General features: G+C 31.3%; 2 protein-coding genes across 3 annotated transcripts in view; both read left to right on the top strand.

Annotated features, from left to right (window-relative positions):
• LOC115879128 (protein yellow-like) overlaps positions 1 to 24,451 on the top strand; it is a 66,026-nt gene that overhangs the window by 12,161 nt on the left and 29,414 nt on the right. Inside the window, exon 2 of one of the 2 annotated variants that reach the window (XM_030895791.1) lies at positions 20,216 to 20,343. The exons of the other annotated variant lie outside the window; for it this stretch is intronic. The gene's annotated coding sequence lies outside the window, so the exon portion shown is untranslated. The remainder of the gene's footprint in view (positions 1 to 20,215; positions 20,344 to 24,451) is intronic. 2 annotated transcript variants of the gene reach the window in all.
• On the top strand, positions 9,466 to 11,202 carry LOC115879131. Its single transcript, XM_030895794.1, has 2 exons — positions 9,466 to 10,607; positions 10,689 to 11,202. The coding sequence occupies exons 1-2, from the start codon at positions 9,484 to 9,486 to the stop codon at positions 10,984 to 10,986; spliced, it is 1,422 nt and encodes a 473-aa protein (XP_030751654.1). The 5' UTR covers positions 9,466 to 9,483; the 3' UTR covers positions 10,987 to 11,202.

The following is a 24,451-nucleotide window of genomic DNA, read 5'->3' on the forward strand; positions in this document are numbered from 1 at the left end:
AGGAGTACAACCATAGATTTAGGAAGAACAGATATCACATTGTGCATTTTAACCCGATCAAACAATCGGAGGTTGACTACGTACTGTAAAAACCAACTGAGATAGAGAAGGCGACATTGCCACATCTCAAATTTGCGCCTATCTGCTTAGTTTGATTTGTAGAAAAGGTGACTTTAAAACCTTCACCGGATATCAATAAATCTCAATTTCTTAATTAAATTAATAGTTTATTTTTAAAGACGCATGCGTGATTAACCAGAGGATATATGCGTTACTATTAAAGGACATGTTTATTGTTTAATGTGCTGAAACGTCTAGAACTATTGGCAACGTCGCTGCTAGTCTTCCAGAATGAAAATGAGCCGTCCGTCGCACCACCCCTCGCGACGGCCCTTGGTCCGTTATAGCGTACTACGTTTAGCTTACGATGCGTTTGAAGTCGGAATCAAGTCCGAAGTGAACTTTTCAGTGTTTTTCAGTAGTTTTTGCTTTTGTTTAACGTACTTTTGAATCTGCGATTTTCAATATGGTACGACAGTGTCAAATGTGTGGAAAAATAAGCTCAAATTACCCGAATTTGTCTTTTCACAGGTAGGTATTGTTTCCGCTGCGCCGTAATCGCCGTACATAGGCGTCCCACAAGGGAGCCTCTCACAATTAAAATAATTTCTAATTATATTTGTTGAATTTTGAGCTATTAAAACAGGAACGTAGTAGCCGGTAATTGAATTATAATTCGACTCAATTACTACTTAACTGTTGTAGATCATAACAAATTTGAATATAAACGTTGCATTTGAAACTTTATTATAAGCCAGAAAGTGATATTTTTTTCTTAAAATTGCGTCATATTTTGGTCATTATATACGATATTCTAAAGGAATTTTGCTCAACAAATACGTAGGTGTTTACCCGCCCTTTTCTATATTTTATTGCATTATTATATCTGCCCCTTCGGCCCCTAAACAATTTTTTACCACCGTACAAATACCTCTTCCTAGAGTTATTTGTACGGTGTGTTTACCTTTTTTTTAGAATGGGACGAACTATAAATAATTTTTAGGCTACTAGTTTTATACATACCTATATACAGAGTGACCCAGGCCTCCAAAAAAGCTTTTTACCTATTACGTTTTTGGTTTGTCGCACATTTTCAAAATATGTTTGTCAACATACAGGGTGATTCAAACCACAATACATATGCTTAATACAGTTCATGAAGATTCAGACATTTTTCTAAAATTTGATTGTCTGATGAAGCTACCTTTAAAAGTAATGGGTTTGTAAATAAACGTAATATTCAATATTATGCGACAGAAATCCCATACTGTAGCACACAGATTTGATACTTTTAATGATAAATGCCTTCTATTGAGAGACTAAAAGGTAATTGCCTCGTATCAGAGCCATCATAATACAAGAAGAAGACCCAAAGTCAAATCTTGTCTTATATTTTTGAAAAAAAAACACAATGTTCTCATTAAATATTCATTTTAGGTATAGGAAGTTCTTAATAATACAAGATAGGAAGTTATTAATAATACAACTATTACACAGTACTTCACAGGAAGCTATAGATTGCGAACTAACTAAATCGTTACTAATTACTAATTTTGAAAAGTTCTTTTTAAGATCAAAAAAGGTAAAACTAAAACCTAAACTATCATTTGAGATTAAACGGGAAGTTCTAAATAATGTTGCCTATTCTAAACAAGAAAAAATTATTTATAAGTTTTATAACATCTCTAATTAAATTTGGACGAAAAGAATATTTCTGTTTGCTCTAGGTAATTTTCTCAGGCAAAATACGTAAATAAAAATTACTTTTAAGTCAAAAAGTCAAAAAGACTGTCCTTTTCAAAAAAGGCCTGTGGCAATCCTAGGTATTTCTGGAATGGAAATTTAATGGTAAATCTACAACTTTAGTTTGAAAATATGTTCCGGCCACCTATGTTTACAAAAATGTCTAAAATGTGCTTTACCATTGCCTCCATATTCTGAAAAAAAAAATTGACAGAAAAGTCACCAACCACAAACCTAATATAGAACTGTTTCAGAAACTTGAGTCACCCTGTAAATATTCAAAAGTAACTGAAAGTTTATATAGAAGTAACTGAAATTTAAATTGAAAATCGACGTTGGAGCGATTTTCGAAAACTACCTACTAACGTTTCAACTTAAGTATATATGGGATATTAATTATATTATTATATTAGACCTTATAACAAAACTCATCTGACGAAAAAGTGTTAATGTAGTATATTAATATGGAGTAAAAATTTTACTAATTACTTTACTTTTACTTTACTAATTAAATTCCTTCCAAAAAACGATACGCCACTGGCCATTAGAACAATCCAAATGCGCCTAGTTGCCGGGGTCGGAAATTTTAGACTTCTCTGTCTCTTCTGTCCTTGTTTGACACATTGGAATGTTTGATACACTTCCAACGAGTATTTATGAATGAGATGTCCGGTCTATCTTTATAATGTCTTTGAGTACAACAGTTTGTATTGAAATGAAATTTTGTGAGCATATGTAGGTTAATTCAGAGCACTTTCTAAAAATATAGACTTCTACAGGGTGTCCCCAAATAAAGTTACATATCAAAGTTGTGTTTCTTGTAATGGAACACTTACTTAAATTGGAATTTACCCCGTATAGTCTAATATGTCGTTAAAGTAATTCTTGTACTTTAAATCAAATTAAAATTTGATCCAAAATGTTATACAGGGTGTGACAAAATTAATATTGAACATTGGTTGCCTTTAAAAGGGTGTTACTTTTTTATTTTAAATAGAACACCCAGTATATTATTCCGATATTCAATGGAAAATTCATGTCTCTTCAAAATACTGTTAAGGTTGCCTACCCCTCAAACAAAGATTTTCCTAGATATTTTCATTTACTTGATTTGATGTGAGTAGATCTTTATTATTTGATAAAATCTAAATGGCTGGTGATTATGTCTGACGTTACTTCAACATAGCTGTCAAATTAGTCCAACTTTAACAACTAGTTATCATTTTGTGTTAGTTAAAACAAAAAAAAATCTCAGAAATTTGCTGAAAATGCAAACTTATCCTGCATCAGAGATAATTCATATGATTCTATTAGTTGGTGAATGCAGTGTGCATTCACCAATTAATAGAATTCTTAAATGCTCCTGATTTTATTTAGTCTGGGTGTTTTTATGGGGATATGTTAAAGACAGTGTTTATAAAACTCGACAACTATTGTCGACAATATGAGAGAAATTATTGTAGCTGCTTTTCGAGGTAGAACTCCACATAATGCCCTTTAAAATCAAAAAATCCTTTTGAAAAGACAATCATTTTATGTAGTTAACAGGAAAGGAAGCATTTTGAGCATTTGATTTCATCTAGCTAATTTTTGTCGCATAATTATAGGTTTATATCTACTTTTAATTCTGTAATAATTAAAATATGTTTTAAGCGGATATCTTTTTATTACCATTGAGTATTTTACTCTACAATCTTTAATTTTTGTTAAATTAACAAAAGGTATATCACGCAGCCATCTAGATATTTTCAAATAATAAAGATTTACTGGCGCAAAATCATGAAAATTAAAATATCTGGGAAAATCTTTGTCTGAGGGGTAGGCAACCTTAATAATATTTTGAAGATATATAAATTCCCCATTGAACACCGGAAAAATATACTGGGTGTTCCATTTAAAATAAAGGAGTAACTTGCTTTTAAAAGCGACTAATGTTCCATATTAGTTTTGTCACACCAGTTATGTATCCAGCCTTCATTGTTCAATAATGCTGATGCAAGATACCCTTTAATTATAAATAGCGAAGACAGGACTTCGAACGACGGATTGATCTATCGACAGCAGTGCAGAACGAATCTCTGCCCGTCACCATATCAATTTTTTCTATTGTTAATTAAATAAGTTAAAAATAAATAAATCTTTGGTTTTCTGAGTTAGAATTATTTTTTAAAAATCAATTTTTAATATTGGAAAACATAAAGTGGCGCAGTCATCGGTAGGGAAAAGAGAAATTTTTGAGAAAAATCATCTCTTTTGCTATCAAGCATTAATTCCAAGAAAGAACTTCGTGCATCGTGCAAGAAGAGGAACCGCTGGAGAGAAAATAGAGACAGACTACGGCACTTCTAGGACCAACGAAGTGGGTCACTCTATCTTCGCTGTATCTCCCGGTCAACGTCAGAAAAAAGAAAAAAGAAGCTATGGTGAGAAGACTACTCATGTAAGTACTTCCTGTCCATGTCAATTCCCTCGTTATCACCTAATTCCTTGGCGGAAAGTAGCGAAAATAGCGAGTTAAATTTAAGCGAATTAGATTTAAGACAAGAAAACGTAACTAGAAACGCGGATTTAGATTTAACAGATTTATTATCTAGCTTATCAATTAATTCTCCTAAGTTAAGTTCTAAAGATAAGTTTAATTTTAATTTAGAAAAACCAGAAAGCTTAAACATGTCAGCACCACCGCATTTTGATGCAAAAATTTTAGAAATTGTACCTAAATTCGATGGTAATCCATTAGAACTATCATCTTACTTAGAGACAGCTAATACTTTAATTTCAAATTTTTGGGATACTAGACCAGATCATGTAAATTGTGTTCAAAATGTGACTATTATTTATGGCATATATTCAAAATTAATTGGCAAGGCTAGAGAGGTTTATAGTATTTCTATAAATAAAGATTGGCAAAGCATTAAAACTTCTTTAATTGCTCATTTTGGAGACCAACGTGATGAAAATGGCTTGCTTTTTGATTTAGACCAATTAAGACAAACAAATCATGAAACACCACTACAATTCCACACTCGTGTCATGTCTAATTTAAGTGCTTTACATAATTATATCGACACACACGAAACTATTGAAGCAACAAAACAATTAAAAAAACAATTTTACAACACCCATGCATTGAAAATATTTTTAGCAGGTTTAAAAGAACCATTAGGATCTAGCATTAGGGCTATGAGACCAGAATGTTTGGCTTCAGCACGACAATTCATAATTTCGGAAAATAACATAAGACATTTACAAAAACCACACATACCACAAGTCACACCAAAATTTAATGTTCCAACATTCACACAATATTTTCCAAACCAACCCTTCCAAAATCAACAATTTAATCAATTTAATCAACCTTTTAGACAGAACTTTCCAAGTAATTTCTCAAGACAAACCAAACCTGTCTTTCCTTCTCAACCTATTGATATAAGACCGAGGCAGTTACCACCGCCCAAATTTTTCACAAACAAACAAGTTTTTGGGACTAATAAAAATACCAATGTCTTTAAACCTAGAAATATCCCTCAAAATCAATTTCCAAAACCTACACCGATGAGCGGAATATCTCACGGAACTTTTCCAAAACCCCCCGTAAATCAACAAAGATATTTTAATCCACCTCATTTTGTTTTCGAGGAATTGCACAACGTAGAACAAAATAACAATGAGCCTTATATTTCAAACAATGAGTTCGAAGGTTATCAATATTCCTATCCCGAACAACAGTACTACTCAGAGTCGGAATATGCTGATACACACACTATAAATGAAACTCAAACATATGATGACACAAACCAACCACATACATCATCATACAATGAACAAAATTTTCCCGACATCAACGAAAAAAACCAGAACACGTAGAAATTCACTCGATATACGATAAAAAAGATTTACCATATATTCAAATTAAAAATCCTCCTTTAAAATTATTAATTGATACCGGTGCAACTAAATCTTTTATAAATCCAGAAAAGGCTGAAAAATACTTTTATAATTCAATAAAAAAGGAACCATTTACTATATCATCAATTTTCCAAACAACAACTAGGAATCACTGTATAGAAATTCCAGCTTTTGATGAATTTAGATCAAAACAAAAAATGAAATTCTATCTTTTTAAATTTCATCACTTTTTTGACGGCTTAATAGGTTACGAAACATTAAAAGATTTAAAAGTTCAATTAGATTTGAATAACTATAAATTAAAAACACCTTTTAGTGAAATTCCTTTATCTCACTACGAAGCAAAAAATAAACTTTTATTTTTCGCTCGAATTGAATCAAAATCTATCGAACAATTAAATATTCCTGTTTCAATTTCTAATGGTCAAATAAGTTTAGAAAATACAAATATTTATAATTGTTTTATCCCAGCCTGTATAACAGTTTCTAAAAATAATTATGCACCAGTAGAAATTCATAACAACACCGACGATATTCAAGAAATATGCTTATATAGTCCAATAAAAGTTAATAGCTTAGATTTAAATAATTTCGAATTATATAATTTTTCTATTAATAGTCCTTATTCAGATGGTCATACTGATATAAGTTCACTTATTAGAACTGATCATATGAATAGAGAGGAACAAAGCAAACTTTTAAAATTATGTTATTCATATTCAGATATTTTTCATAAACCAAATATACCCTTAACATTTACTAATACTATAAAACACCAAATTAAGATGAAAGACGAAATTCCTATATACACAAAATCGTATCGCTATCCATTTATACACAAAGAAGAAGTCCAACGACAAATCGAAGATATGTTGAATCAGAATATAATTAGACCAAGCGATTCACCATGGTCGTCCCCGATATGGATCGTTCCGAAGAAAGCAGATGCTTCGAATAGGAAAAAATGGCGTCTAGTTATCGATTTTCGAAAATTAAACGAAAAAACAATCGACGACAGATACCCTATTCCGAACGTATCAGATATTCTAGATAAACTTGGTCGCTGTCAATATTTTTCGACACTAGATCTTGCAAGTGGATTTTACCAAATAGAAATGCACCCAGATGATATCAAGAAAACAGCTTTTAGTGTTGAAAATGGGCACTACGAATATTTACGTATGCCCTTTGGCCTAAAAAATGCCCCAGCCACGTTCCAGCGTGTGATGGACAACGTTTTAAGAGGAATGGTCAACAAAACATGTCTCGTATACATGGACGATATAATAGTATTTTCGACTTCTTTACAAGAACACCTCGTAAATTTGAAAAAAGTATTTGATAGATTACGAGAGAGCAACCTGAAAATTCAGTTAGACAAATCAGAATTTTTACACAAAGAAGTAAAATTTTTAGGACACATTATTACCCCTAACGGAATAAAGCCAAATCCAGACAAAATAAAAACAATTGAGAATTTTCCTATTCCAAAAACTGTAAAACAAATAAAATCATTTCTCGGACTTTTAGGATATTACAGAAAATTCATTCAGAATTTTGCAAATTTAACTAAACCATTTACACAGTGTCTTAAAAAAGGAGCTAATATAAATATAAAAGACCCAATTTACATCAAGACCTTTGAAGATTGTAAAAAATTATTAAGCAATGAACCATTATTGCAATATCCAGATTTTAATCAAGAATTTATTCTTACAACGGATGCTAGCAATATAGCTATAGGAGCAATATTATCGCAAGGAAGAATCGGAAGTGATAAACCTATTGCCTATGCATCAAGGACGTTGAACAGCTCTGAACAGAACTACTCGACAATTGAAAAAGAGCTACTAGCTATAGTATGGGCTACAAAATACTTTAGACCCTATCTATACGGTAGAAAGTTCAAAATAGTTACTGATCATAAGCCTTTACAATGGCTAATGTCATTAAAAGAACCTCATTCTAGATTAGTAAGATGGCGTCTCAAACTGGAAGAATTCGATTATGAAGTAATTTACAAGAAAGGTAAATTAAATGTAAATGCAGATGCTCTATCTCGTATTGAAATATATCCAACAGAAACAAATGTAGCAACACCTCCTATACTAAGAGATATGGAAAGGTTCAACGAAAACCCTTCACTATATGAAGATCCACAACCATCAACGAGTAGACAAGCAGACAATGAATCTATCGTAGGACAAGTCGACCCTGAAGAACGTTCTGATTTAGACACAGTTCACACTAGCGCGGAAGACCCTATTTTGACAATAAATATTTCTGAGAAACCTTTAAATTATTTTCTATGTCAAGTAATTTTAACTGAAGTTGATGTAAACCCAAGAATTGAAATAAAGAAAATATTTGGTCCACCTATCAATAGAACTCGATGGCGTATATATTTTCTAAAAGAAACCTTTACACAACAATTAATAAGTTTTCTTAAAGAATATGCCGAACCAAAAAGACAGTATGTCTTTTACTTTGAAAACGATAATGATGATCAAAACTTTTATAAAGAAATGTGTAGAGTTCTTCCTCAGATATTTAAAAATTCTAGTTTTAGACTTTTAAAAACAAATAAAATTTTACAAGATATCACTCGTGAAAATTCACAACAAAGTTTGATAAAATTACAACACGAAGGCATAACAAACCATCGTGGGATAAAAGAAACTATCGACGAATTACGGATTAAATATTACTGGCCGAAATTAAGCGATGACGTCAGAAATTTTGTTAATAATTGTACTATTTGTCAACAAGTAAAATATGAACGACATCCACCCCTAATTAAATTACAATTAACACCAACACCTAAAAAACCATTTGAAACTATACACATTGACACATTTAAATTTGATAACACAATTGCTTTGACAATTTGTGACAGCTTCTCGAAATTCGGACAAGCTTATGTCATTCCTTCTTTATCAGCTCTACATGTATATCAATCTCTTTTACAATTTATTTCAACTTATAAAATCCCAGAGAATATAATCTCTGATAATGGTATTGAATTTTCTCAAAGTATTCTTAAAGATTTTGCTAAAGTTTATAAAATCAATTGGCATTACTGTTTGGCACAAAACCCGAACTCTAATGCAATTGTCGAAAGATTTCATTTAACACTTTTAGAACATATGAGAACTTTAAAGTTAACTAATCCAAGATTAAACCCCTTCGAAAAATTACATTATTCTATTATCGGTTATAACAATTCTATTCATTCTTCAACAAATAAAAAACCTGTTGATTTATTATTAGGACATTTAGAACTTCGAGAACCAATCGATATTAATAATGACGTGAGAACTGTTAATGAACAATTAGAAACGCATAAAGAAGTAATGAATGATTTATATAAGAATATAGCTGAAAAAATATCAACTGAAAAGAAAAAAATTATCGATAAAAGAAATGAGAAACGTGACCACCCTGTAGATATCGAACCTGGTACTATAGGATATCGTAAACAATCTGAAAGACAATCTAAAACAAATCCCCTGTATAAACCTGAACATATTTTACAAAGCAATGATTTGACAGTCACTACTACAGCTAAAAATAAATATCATAAACAATGTTTTAAAAAACCAAGAAAATTAACTGATAAATCATTGTTACAGATTGACGATTCTCTCACGAATCTTGATGGCACAGCAAATACAAGTACAGAACCTTGACTCAAATCCTGGCATACTTCCTTTTAAGTTAGGAGAGGTCAGTTTAAAAACTGCAACACATACATTTCTACACTATATTGATATGAATGAAATTAATAAGCAAGTTCTTGAAACGAATAAACACTATGACGATTTAAAATTATTAATTGATCAATTTTCAGACGACATAAATCGTATCACACTTCTAAATACTTGTAACAGTTTAAATTATGAGCTAAAGTTAGTAAATTATAAAATTCGTTCATTAATGCCAAATCTAAGAACTAAACGAGGTTTAATAAATCCTCTAGGCTCGTTAGTAAAATTTATTTCAGGAAATCTTGATCAACAGGATGCCGAAGAAATACATAATCACTTAAAAGAGTTAGAAAATAATGAAAATAAGATTATCAATAAATTTAATAATCATTTGTCTCTTTCTAAAATATCTATGCGTAATATGAATAAAACAATGACAGTTTTAATTGATAACCAAAACGCAATTAAATATAAAGTCGAAGAAATAAGAAATACTTTAAACGGTACTCTATTTCATTTTTATCATACATTGGAAATAAATAGTATATCTGGACAAATAAAGAATAACCTTGACATCTTAATGAACTTTCTTACAAATTTAGAAACTTCTATAAGTTTTTCTAATTTAAAGATTATGCATTCGAGTTTAATAACTCATGAAGAATTAAAAGAACTTTTATATAATATGTCAAATATTTATAATGAAGAACAATTACCTTTTAAAAATAAAGATTTCTTAGATTATTATAAAGTGGTAGAAACAAATACATTCTTTTACGAAAATAAAATAATATTTTCGCTAAATTTTCCATTGATACATCCACATCCTTTAGAATATTATCATTTATATTCTATTCCTAATGTTAATCAAACAATAATTATCCCACCTTCAAATTACCTTATCCTGGGAAAACATGAGTATCAATACGACACTGAAGAATGTATGAAGACCAGTACAAAGTATTTTTGCCAAAGAAGTCATCTCCTACCACTACCTCAAAGTGAAGATTGCGTTACGTCAATGCTATCCACTACGAAGAATACACAAACTTGTAATCAAATATCTATCAATATGAAGAATAACATCATAGAAGAAGTAGATCAAATGCATTATATTGCAGTATTTCCAAAAGAAGAAAAAATAACTACTATATGTGAAGAAAAACAAGTAATGGCCCTGAAAGGAACATATTTATTCACATTACCGAAAAATTGTGAATTTATAATGTCACAAGCGACTTATACTAATAAACAAGGAATTATTAGTACACACCCTGTATTGATTTCTGGAATACAGACATTGACAAATATAAATGTTATTCCAATCAAGAAATTAAATATTGAAAAAGTACCCTTGGATAAAATGCATTTAATTCAATTAGAAGAAGAAAACCCAATGGAAAACTTCTACATTCATTCCCATGCAGTGAATTGGACACTTTGGAGCATCTTCTTCATTCTAATTATTTTTGCAACTTCTTATTTCATTTTTAGAAAAAGAAAACTTCAACCGAAGCCCGTTCCCCATCCAAGGATGATTAACGAAACTCAAGTTAGTCCACCCTAGAGTTTCTTCTTCGCAGGGAGGAGTTATGTATCCAGCCTTCATTGTTCAATAATGCTGATGCAAGATACCCTTTAATTATAAATAGCGAAGACAGGACTTCGAACGACGGATTGATCTATCGACAGCAGTGCAGAACGAATCTCTGCCCGTCACCATATCAATTTTTTCTATTGTTAATTAAATAAGTTAAAAATAAATAAATCTTTGGTTTTCTGAGTTAGAATTATTTTTTAAAAATCAATTTTTAATATTGGAAAACATAAAGCACCCTGTATAACTTTTCGGGTCAAATTTCAATTTGGTTTAACATACAATGGTTACTGTAATTAAATCTCAGGCTATACAAAGCCAACTAAAATTTAGGTAGCTATTATCGAAATTTAAAATTTACTCTTCATTTTCACAAAATGTGAAATATATCAGAAACCTTAGATTTAAGGTATATGCTTCTTTAATAAAACTCACCTTTATTTTTTCCCTAGAATCCGAAAATCAATTAATATATAGGGTGTTCCATTAGAAAAACACAACTTTTATGTGTAACTCTTTTTTGGGACACCCTGTATAATTCTATATATTTTTGTAAAATGCTTTCAATTAACCTACATATGCTGCCAAAATTTCTTTTCGATATATACTACCGTTCTCCTTGGAACTTCCGCGGCGTATGAGAGGCGCCACCCTGTATGTATGTAAATCATGTAGCTATAGTCTGTCCAACGAGAAGATCCTTGACAGTGATAGATGTGTCTGTCATTTTAATTTCAAAGTAGTTTATTTTATTTTACAAAGAAATAAGTTGGTCAACTGGAACGCATAGCAGGATATATTTAAAATTTGATTGACAAGATGACAAGTGATTACTTCAAAATATTGTGAAAAAACTGTATAAAACTGAAAAATGTAATTGAGTTATTTTATTTAATAAAAACGGTATGTGTTAATACATAACAAACAAGAACAAGACACTACATACCAAAAAATATAAAAAGAACTATTATTTACTTTCAAGCTTTTATGAAACTACTCCGCATTTATGATTATATTTATCAATATAACTTATGTACAAATACAAATTTGTAATATTCCACAGGAATAAATAAAACAACATAGGTAAATAAAACAAACTATTTTATTAATAATACACCTACCAAATTTTATACCTTAAAGGTTGATTAATTAACTTTAATCTTAATTTTTTAAACCAGTACCTTTTTGACATTATTTTTCTGCAGTACTAAAATCCATTATTTACCTATCGTGTGATTTCGATATTTTACAGCTACTCCAGTTTTTAGTATGTGTTTAGTTTGATCCTTCTACCATATACGAGATGCACTTATCTACGACGAAATGGTATACAAACTTTATCGATGGCAACTTCATTGGTGTATAAGACTTTCTGCCTGGGCAGCGAGTATTAACCATAAACTGTGCTCTGAGTCTACAGTTAATTTTCACTCGATTTTTCCTCCACTTGACTTCAAAAGACACAAAACACACGTAATAATACGAATCACATACGAATCAAAATGCATCATCTTCCAAAACGCAGGGTATTTAACAAAAGTTGACACAAAATTATAACCTATAATTTGGCAAGACTTTGACAAGCGTAAAAAATGACAAAAATCTAAAGGCGAGTTCATACGCATCGGCGTTCGTTTGTCGTTCATCGTTCCGTCAAACCAATAAAATTGAAATACGATCTGTCATTTTTAAATAAACCAATAAAACTGGTTAAAAACAACAAGACACGACGCATGACGGATTTATATTTAAACCCATCCATAGATAACTTAAAAATTATTAGAAACTTTTTTTAGTAAAATAAATAGATTGGTATGGGACGTCATCTGCTTTTCTTCTGTCATCGTCTGTCGAAATCTTACCTGAGAAAAAAAACAGAGTATAAATATCTCTAAAAACTCTGTAAATACCACATACCTTTCTGTCCTGCTTTAGATGTTCCAACTGATGCTTGGTCCGAATACTACGTTTAATCCATTTTTAAGCTTTTTCATTTGTTATTAAGTATATCGGCATCTTAATTCAGTTTTTATTAAGTACACTGTTTATTAATTAATAGTTCACTAAAGTACTCGCGGATGCTTAGCAAAAAAACAGATTTTAATGTTTTTGTCTGAGTTTTACTCAAATACAGCACGCTCCGCGACATTGTCCAAATAATACTAAAATTTTAAAGACGCTACATTAATAAAGGATACACAAAGGTTATGTAATTCCTGAATTCTTGAGCATCCGCAGATATTTTAAACATACGGAATCATTTATTTATTAATAAAAATTTTAGTATACATGCTTACACACTTTATATAACAAGAATAATGTTACTATTTTTTGTATAATATGAATTAAAATAAGTTATTGGTATGGGTATACCGGGTGCGTCAACACAAAAGTTGCTCACCTCTATACCTTTTATTTTGCAGTTAAAAAAACGAGATTCGGTATGTTAGTATATAACATAAATTAAGATTGATTGGCGTATTCAGTTGTTTTCGGTCACTTCTTGTTTCACCGGAAATGACTACAACATTTGATTTTTAAATGACACTCTCTATTTTGTTACTTTATTCGATAGTAAATAACACTCTAAATAGAATGACATATCATATGTCAATTTTTGACATTTTCGAATATGGTTTATTTGAAATTATAACTTGCGGTTTGGCGTAACGAAAATTTGACTCGAAATACCAAGTATGTGGTATCGTTGTGGTATCAAATTATTCGTAAAAAAAATATTTTTTCAAATATGCTAATGAGCCACCCTCGTTCCATTTGAAAAAATTGAGATATGATTAAAAATACGATTTGAGCATTTTCTAACTGGCCAGGACAAAACACTAAAAAGATTAGACGATCAAATCTATTTTTCCAAGGCTCCTTGATTAAGAATTAGTGTTTTTAACATAGCCATGGCACTCTAAATTGAAATTTAAAATACGATTTTTTATTAAGCGAGAATGTCAAAAGTTGGCATATGATATGTCATTCTATTCAGAATGTCATTTTCTATCGAATGAAGGTAAAATATACTGAGGGTACCATTTAAAAATCAAAAGTTGTAGTCATTTCCGGTGAAACAGGATGTGACCAAAAACAATTGAATATGTCAATCAATCCTAATTTATGTCATATACTAACATACCAAATCTCGTTTTTTTTTATCTGAAAAAATAATAAAGTTATATGGGTGAGCCACTTTTGACACGCACCCGATATAACTTAGGATTTTCAGAAAATGCAAATTTCATATTATTTAAATATTATTCTACTATACAATCGAAATAAAGCCGTCAGAGATGGCTTCGAAATGAAGATAGCTGTCATTTTGTATGTAAAATTGTTTGGGCATGTCATCGTTCGCCATTTTCAAGACAAATGTTTTTGTTTAATATTATTTTACTCCTTTTTATTAATTACATATATTATACAGAGTAAATAAAAGTATGACTAGAAATATTGCTTTCAACTTAGGAGACATAGTGCGCATTACTGCATTATATAACTTCGGCATTCCAAATGTTTAAAAAATGAATGAAAACTTGCTTTTATTAAAAAAGAAAATATAAATATATTAACTAAATAATTAACATTAAAACCGAATGTGCATTTTTAAAATATACCTACCTATTTTACTGAATATTTTATTTATGTATGTAATTTTCTCATAAAATAGGTTTTATTTTATTTGATTAATATAAGCAATTATAACTAGTTTATGCTAATATGCGTTCACATACAATTATTACCATAATATTTATCCTAAAATATGTGTTTCTAGGCATTAGATTTCTATCTATATTTTTTTATAAAAAACATGTACTAACTAACTGCATATAACTAGATATCAAAGATAAGACAAAATTGATTTCTATTTGAATTTTGAATCGTTTTAGTAAAAATTATGAAATTGCTAGTCTATTTTATCAAAATCACACAAAGTGTTTGATAGTTAGGAGTTAGAAACATCTTAATAAAATACTGGGTGCATAATGATTCCACGCTATTGATAGAAAAATATAACTGAATTGAAGTTAGTTAACAAACTAGGTACATCCATACTAATATACAGGGTGGCCCATCGAAAACGTTCCGCAAGGCATAACGGCCAGGGCAATTTTTTTTTGAGAAAATTCAAAAATACGTCAATTTTGTTTGTGAGGGGGACAACTTTTGCTCCAAAAATTATTGCAAAATCTTCGACCCTCTAAGCGGGGGTGTCATCCCCCAATTTTTTTCAAATGGGAAGGGGGGTCAAGTGGTACCGCAATGAAAAGGGCTTTCTATTCTCTATACTTTTCCGCTTCGTTCTTGAAAATCGGTCGAGTCATTGACAAAATATGAAGGATTGAAATTTGAAAAATTTATTTAAACATTTATCAGAATAAATGATAAGGATAAATTCCTTCGACCAATTTGCTATTTTTTCTCATTATTTCTAGATGTTTGCGCATTTTTTCACTTGCCACAAGGTTGAACGATCAGGTGCGGTAGTTGCTAGATAGCTGTTCTGTGACTTGTGCGTTGAAGTTCTTCTCAATATCGTTAAACTTTTTAACAATTATGGTGTACTCACTTCTGGTGCAGAAAAAGTGGAAATAATCGAACTTTATTTTAAAAATAATGAATGTGGCAATCGGGTTGCGCAGATATTCAATGAACGCCATCCCGACAAACACCTTTATGGCAAAATTGTTCGCGAGTTAGTAGCAAAATTTCGCGAAACTGGTTCCGTTATGAATAAAAAGAGGCAGAGGGAAAATCCTGTAGTAAATGAAGTTATGGAGGTATTCGTATTGGGCCAAGTTGCCATGGATAGTACGCTGAGTACAAGAATATTAGCCAATAAGACCGGCGTGAATCGTACAAGTGTCCAAAGGATATTAAAAAAACGCAAGTTCCACCCAAGTTCCACCCGTACAAAATTCAGTTGGTACAAGAACTCAACGAAGACGATTTTGATCGTCGCTTGCAATTTTATGAAACTATGAATGAACGAGTGGCGAATGATAATAATTTCCTATTTAATGTGTGTTTTTCGGACGAGTGTACGTTCTTTTTGAACGGTGTAGTTAATCGGCACAACTGTCGGTACTGGGCTGAGGACAACCCCAGGGTTTTTCACGAGTTGCACACAGATATTGAAAACCCTCAGTTATTGAACGTGTGGGCTGGTATTTTTGGAAATGAACGAAGTGAGAATTTGAAGAACTTCAACGGCACAAGTCACAGAACAGCTATCTAGCAACTGCCGCATCTGATGGTTCAACCTTGTGGCAAGTGAAAAAATGCGTAGACATCTAAAAATAATAAGAAAAAACAGCAAATTGGTCGAAGGAATTTATCCTTATCATTTATTCTGATAAATGTTTAAATAAATTTTTCAAATTTCAATCCTTCATATTTTCTCAATGACTCGACCGATTTTCAAAAACGAAGCGGGAAAGTATAGAGAATATAAAGCTCTTTTCATTGCGGTGCCACTTGACCCCCCTTCCCATTTGAAAAAAGTTGGCGGATGACACCCCCTCTTAGAGGGTTGAAGATTTTGCACATCATTTTGGGGGCAAAAGTTGTCCCCCTCACAAACAAAATTAACGTGTTTTTGGATTTTTTGAAAAAAGAAACACCCTGGCCGTTATGCCTTGCGGAACGTTTTCGATGGGCCACCCTGTATTATAAAATCCTTAAGTGACTGACTCACTCATTAATCACGATCCTGCTCAAACTACTCAACGCAAGAAGCTCAAATTTGGCATACAGGTTGATTCTAGGGTGTTCGATAAGAAGGGATTCGGGGATAATAGGGGGTTCGATAAAAAGGGATTTTTGGAAATTCCAGTTCCAAGGGAGTGAAACCACCCCTCAAATATTACAATATTGTTTATTTAACAAACAGTCAAGTTTCCGAAAAAACGCTTAAACACGTATATTTTATTTTGTTTTTTTTTTACATATTTTAATATTTTTTTAAAAATGTATATAGGATGTTTTGAAAAATCTGGTCATTTATTAATCACGATCCTGCTTAAAGCGCTTGACGTAAAAAGTTGATTTTTGGTTCGATAAGAAGGGATTTTTCGAAACTCGAATTCTAAGGGGGTGGAACCACCCCTCAAATATTAGAAATTAATTATTAAATTTTATTTTGTTGTTTCACATATTTTAAGATTTTTTTAAAAATGTATTCAGAGTGTTTCATAAAATATGACCATTGAGTAATCACGATTCTGCTTAAACTGCTTGGCGTTTAAAGCTGATTTTTGGCAAACGGATTGACTATGGGGTGTAGAGGTTCGATAAGGAGGGGTTTCTCGAATCTCAAATTCCAAGAGGATGAAAACGCCCCTCAAATACTACAATATTTGTTATTTAAAAAACGGTTAGTCTTTCGGGAAAACGCTTGGACACATAATTTATTTTGTTTTTTTACATATTTTGAAATTTTTTAAAAAATCATACAGGATGTTCCAAAAAGTTGGGTAGTTGATTAACCTTATGATTACTTAAACTGCTTGACGTAAAAAGCTTATTTTTGGCAAACGGATTTTTCGAAAGTCAAATTCCAACGAGATGAAACTACCCCTCAAATATTACCAGTTCAGTTATATAATAATATCGCCATATTGTTTTTTCTTATGCTGACATAAATGTGAGAAAATTTTATCCAGTTTGTATGTTAATGGAAATTCTTGCTTTGCTTTATCATCACAATTACAAATGATTAATTCGACGCGAACGAAGTCGCGGGTACACGCTAGTTTCTTATATTTACGTGTCAGAAATGTCATGTCTAAGAAAATATTTAAATTCATCCACACTCATTTAAAAACTATAGGAGATGCATCAAAATAATTGAATTTTTATACAGTCTTCAGAGACAACGCTACTTTATAACTAACTACTACTAACAGGGTGAAACCATCGAACATATTACTGGTGCGTGCTCCGCCCTTGCAGACACCGATTACCTCTGTCGACATAACCAAGTGGCTAAGATTATACATTCGCGCTTAGCATTAAGGTGCAAGCTAATAAAATCGTCGCTGCCATATTATAAATATACACCTGATGCAGTATTGGAATCCGACCAACACGAGGGGTAAACCGCAGAGGGAAAAGTGTACACCGTAATTCCTTTTACTCAAATAATTCCTCAGAATTCCTCGTAATTCCTTCGGAATTCCTTGGAATTCCTGGTCTTCAAGGTCAAGGTCAATCATTCAAGGTCTTCCTTGGAATTCCTTGGTACGAACTCGGTAACTCTTTCAGTCTGAACCAGCGTTGCCACCTCGGTTTCGCAGTTCCGCTATGAATTTTCTGGTGATTTTTATAAATGTGTAATGTCTCTATAAGTACTAGATCTAACAATAAAAAGTACTATTACGAGATTTACGTTTTTTTAATTAAATTTTAGGACTAATAGGGGATCATGAGGTAAAAATACTGGAAATATGTCGGCACTTACTTATTAAAATTAATTTTTCTCGGGATTTCTTGAAAATGATAGGTTACCTAGTTATACTCGTATCTATAGGAAAGGAAATTAATAAAACTTCAGTTGCACGTCATAATACGATCACCAGTAAATTCCATAAGATTACGCATGGTATCATTGATCATTGAAGTGCACCTAAAGTTGTATTAATTTCCCTATAGTATATACCTAGGTATTATTCCGAGGAAATGAAAAAATCAACTTTACACTTTCTGGAGTACTGAATAAAAAAATCTTATGAGGGTTTCTTTAAAATGGCGAAATCAGGGAACGTTATAAGTAGATCTCTCGGGTTGGTTCGGCCATACTATTGGAAAATATTTTAGATATATAATCGAGGGTACAATATTAAATTAAAAGAATATCTAACCTGTAGATATTTGATATTGGGAAATTTTGGAAGCGAAAACGAAAAACGGATAGTAAAAAAGCCTGCAAAACGTTTTTCTTTAAATTTAGTACTACCTATTATAGTATTCATGGTTTACTAATGTTCGTTAATTTTTTATAAAGTTGCTTGTAATTCCTCTTAATTCCTATGGAATTCCTCTAAATTTCTAAGGAATTCCTTGGAATTCATTGGAATTCTTACGGAAATAATTGGAATTCCTAGTAATTTCTAAGGAATTCCTTGGAATTCCTCGTAATTCCTTGGAATTCCTGTAGAATTCCTTCATAGTGTACACCATAATTCCTCTGCGGTTTACCCCTCGGACCAACATCTATTATACTGGGACCGACCAATCATAACGGATAAAACTGTGGATTACAACCGTCCGGACATCTTGCTTATCAATAAATCTGAAAAAGTAGCATGGATTATTGACATCGGAATTCCATTCACGCACAATATATTCAAAACAGAACAAGAGAAAAGTATACTAACCTAGCTCTAGAGATAAAACACATTTGGAACCTAAACAAAGTCAGTATTGTGCCCCTCATAATCTCCACCGAAGGAGTTTGTACCACCAATCTTTCGTCTAACTTGGCTAAATTGGAACTACAAAAAGGCCTACGTTATCCCATGCAAAAGGCCGTAATTTTACAAACCTGCCATCTAGTTCGTAAGTTCCTTTCAATATAGACAGGATGAAGCGAATTCTTCCTCTGCTTATATATCGCCCCACACGAAATGTTGAGATTAAAAAGAAAAGAAAAGAAAATAATAATAATAATATAGGGGAGGTCGGGTACAAATGTAACAATCGGTACAATGTGTTAACGACATCCCCACTGTAGTTGAAATGTAACGGTCGGGTACAATGTGTTATCCCAACCCAGCCACACCTCCCAATTTTGAGCTATAGTTACTTTTATTTTAGTTGCTGACTCCCCAGTTGGCAACACATGAGAAGCAGGATCGCCAAAACTGGTTTCTGCTTGAGCTGCGATACCCCTGTTGCATCCTGTTCTAAATTTCATCCCAGCAACACTTGCTGTTGTAAAGATACAGCAAGTTTAAGTGTGATTGGTGACGTCACACATAGCAACACAATAACAGGATGGCTGAAACAAGTTCCTGCTTTGCTGCTATTATCCTGCCTCATCCTGCTTCAAATCCTTTACCAGCCACACTTCACACAGCTTCACAATTCCTACTTTCAATGAGTTGCTAACTTCCCTCACATGTTTGATGCCAATATGTTTAGACTATGAGATATATCATTCTTTAGTTTTGACTGCTCATTTGTTTACTAGGATATTCGCCCAATCACAGTTGGAAAATATTAGGACACTCAACAAGGCCCTTATTGTCACACTAAGTCATAAGTACTGAACCAAAAACATCGGCACGAATGGATTGAAGTGTTAGCAAATCAGTGAATGTGAGTTTTTACTAATAACTATTATCATTCACTCATGTATGGCTTTTACTCAGTAAGATATTATATATCATTAGAAACTACTATACTACTAAAAAACTTACATGTAAGATAAATTTGAAATTAATTAACGTTCGGCTTTATTTTTCATTGATGTCCTCTAACGGACAAACAAAGCATTTTTGTATAGAAGTAAATTGAGTTCAATGACATTCCAAAAATACGTAGTAGTCCTATTCCCATGAAATATTGGGACACCCTGTATGTTTCAATAATAGCAATGGATTATTTACACTACCATATAAGTAACATATTACCTTTTTTTACAAAACCAACGTTGATCAAATTTTAATTTTCAATTTCATTCAATTTCAAAGGATTGCGTACAGTTTGCATTAGTGCGTTATCTAATTCTTTAAAAGCTTTTTTAAAAATTTCGTTCAAAACTTACTTTTTTGACTAAACCGTACCAAACAAATTACCGTAGCAAATTATTATTCAAATTCTATGATTGGTTTTCGATTAACTGCAGCTTTTTATTCTCAATCAAATGGATTTTTTGCTAAGTCTATCGTAAATTTGTTGTCTATTGTTTGTCCGTGTTCGATCAACATAGTTATGGTCTAACGTTGCCTTTTGTTGTGCTTGCGGTAAGGTGGTTTAAAGAGTAAACAAGTGAAAATATATCAATCAAAATGAAATTTAAAAAGATGTATTTTGATTTATTTAAGATTTACAATTTTTTACCCTATTGAAATCTAACATTTTTTTTTAAATAAACCAAAATACTAAAAACTATCAACGTTATATCCTATACCAAGAATCTAAAACCACAATGTATTACGTTGGAGCACCCTGTATACTAGAAAATAATTTTAAGATGTGTATCTTAACATTCCATAAAATTTTTCTATTTAACATTTTTTTATTGTTTAGAAAAAATGATATAAGTTATACTCTGTTTTTTTGTGTTTTACTAAGGGTGGTCCACTTAGGCTGCAGGGGCCTATTGTAGCTCGACTCACCCTGTACAGGGCGTCCAATTTTCGTGTGGTTTATGGAGTTTCTTGTTTTAGGAGTAGAGATACAAAGACAAGGATACGGTTTTCACGCCACTGTGCTACTTTTTTATTAAACAAAAGATTTTTAAAAATTAAGAATGGTTTCTGAAATACAGGGTAAATTTGAAAATACTGCATTTTTCAATCCCCTTCCTATCTTAGTTATTTTATAACTACATATAAACTATAAATTAATCGAAAAGGTAAAAACTGAGTTCCGTAGAATATTTTACCTAGAAACCAGTGGCGTAACTAGTTTTTCGCTGTGGACTGTCATTTCCGAAATATGACTGAAACTTATGTTTTTTTTTAAATAGGACACCCTCCATATTATTATATTTTATTTGCCTTATCCCATGAGCTTTCTAAAAATATAATATATTTTACACTGTAACGTGCCAAAATTTCACTAAACTATTTTATTTCCTTTCTTTAATAATTTAACGCTAATTGATATTATTATATTAGTCTGAAATATCGATCAGTTCAATTCAGTAAACCAAGAATAAATAAATCGTACTTACATGTTAACAAAAGTAATTATTCCATCCTTATTTTCAACTAAACATATTTCACACTTAATAACATTTTTTTTTGCAGCACAAAACTAGTTTGATTTAATACAATTTAATATTTATTTTAGCCGAAATAGATAAAATAATTCTTTCCGCCGTTAATTCTGTTTATATACTAAATACGTAGGTTAGAAATTTTTGAATTGAACTGTCAAATATTTATTTATATTTTTATTAACATTAACTATTAGGCAACCCAAAATATACTTTAATAAATTGATTATATATTTTTGTATTTTATTTAATCAACAGTAATTATTGAGCCTATTGTCACTTAGTTAAACTCATTAAATTTATGTTGCTCTATTTTAATTTTTAGGTAGAATTTTCTAAGCATAATTGTCTTAAAAATATCGTATCGATCCGGCAAGTGAGTCATGCGCAATATCTCTAGATTGTTGTTATTTATTAATTTTTGAATGTTTTGATAAGCAAATTTCTATATAACTTTCATTAATCTCGTTAACTTTATTTATTCTATTAATTATATAAATTATTGATATTAACTTTATTTTCCTTTAATATATAACTTTTTCTTCATGTCTTTATTCAGCTCATGGTTGGCAATCCATATTTTATCAAGGGCTCGTGTTTTTATCTGGCTATTTCTTTGTTGCAAAAAAGGTTTTCGTTTTTCTTGGAACTACCTTGGTTTGGTCACTTTATGTTCAGCTAGTGTGAGGTACAGAGGCCTCTCGGTCATTTTTGTCAAGTTTTTGATTTTTACCCTTGTGGGGATTTTCGAGTGTGCCTCAAAAATTACTGCAGCATCCTATCTTACCTTTTGTTTTTTTGGACGGTGCTACGGTTTACCGGTGACGGGATTTTCACCTCAAAAAGCTGACGTGGGTCAACCAAGCAGCCCGCCTTTTTTTTATTAAGCACCCCATTCCATCCAGGGGAAGAAATAATATTAATCACCTGAGGATTCGTAGAAAACCCTGAGTTAGCAGGGTTTTTTTTCGTCGGAGCCGAAGAGTTTTTTGTCTGGACCGAAGAAGTTTTTTTTGTCTGGGCCGAAGAAGTTTTTCTTCTGTGTTGAAGACTTCTCTCTGAGCCAGTTTTTTTGTTGGAGCAGTTTTTTTTCGCTGTATCCATTTTACTTTTCTGGAGGAGTTGACAGTCGACGGTTGACAGTTGACAGCCGACGGTGTCTGCCCAAGATTGATTTGATTTAGAAGATTTTCAACTATTTGGTATCGTACAATTCAATTTTTATTTTTTTTCCTATCTTATGATTTGAATTTCATTGGTGCGTACGAATACTGAACGTAGATAATTTTTTTTAACATTATAATTTAATTAGAATAAATTTTCACATACTTAATTCTGTTGATAAAATAATATTTCATTTTTTTTTTCTCTTTAATTTTTTTTTGTAAATTTAATACAGCTGACACAGTTTCTTTTTGTCTCTATTTAAAATTTAAATCTATTCATTTTTTTTATCGATATCTAAATTTCTTGAACTGATGAATTCATAATTATTAGTTGATTATTTTGATTTATTTATTTAATAATTATATTATTAATTATTATTATTAGTGAATTGGTTTAGTATTATTTATTTGATTTATTAATTTGTTGATTAATTTGATATCTTAGCTGAATTTAGTTGCGCTGATATATACATATATATTTTATTTTGTAAATCTTACGTGATCACGAAAGGTACCTAGGTATTTACGTAATTTTGTTACTTGCGTATTGTGAGATATATTTTTCTTGGTGCACAATTTTTTTTATTGATTTATTTAATTTACTATTTGCTATTTGGTATTTTCTATTTACTGTTTCCTATATTTTCCTTTTATATTTCAATAGAGGGTACTGAAACTAATCAGTTTGCATTTTTTTTTTATATTTCCTTTGGCCCTATGTCTACATAATTCTCTAAGATCTTGACTTTTTTTTGTTTATTTATTTACTTTTTTTATTTATGTATTTGTGGAACTTGTAAGGCCCTAAATACACCTTGGGGGATTTCTGACTTTTTTTTCCGTCTAAAGTCAGTGGCGCTCTTAACCCGCCCCTACTCTCCGAATTTTCTGAGCTAGGGCATAAATTTGTTCGCGACAAGACCCCTGCAAATTCCATAAATATTTACTTTTCTTAATCGCTAACTTAATAATATTTTTTTCTTCTTCGTATTTTTTTTTCTTCTTTTCTAAATTTTTTTTTCTTTTTTTTTTAATTTAAAAGAGCCGAGCTAAGGCCAAAACGCGTGACAACACTTATTTTCATAAACAAGGTATATTGCAGCGACCTGGCCCTTGGCTGGTCGTATATATTGCGTACATAGGTTCGTCCAGATCTTGTCCAGATGGACGACCAGTTTCAGCAGGGTTATCAGATCTAACGATTTTTTACTTTTTACCAATTAGAAAATATTGTTTTCAGAAATGTTAAAATATCCGAGTTAACTAAAAAGCGAACTTCCTATTCATGAGCTTGTTAAATGTTCTAATATTAAAT

The sequence above is a fragment of the Sitophilus oryzae genome, unplaced genomic scaffold, assembly GCF_002938485.1.
Source record: "Sitophilus oryzae breed Bouriz unplaced genomic scaffold, Soryzae_2.0 scaffold_1576_pilon_pilon, whole genome shotgun sequence".
In the NCBI taxonomy this organism is placed as follows: Eukaryota; Metazoa; Arthropoda; class Insecta; order Coleoptera; family Curculionidae; genus Sitophilus; species Sitophilus oryzae.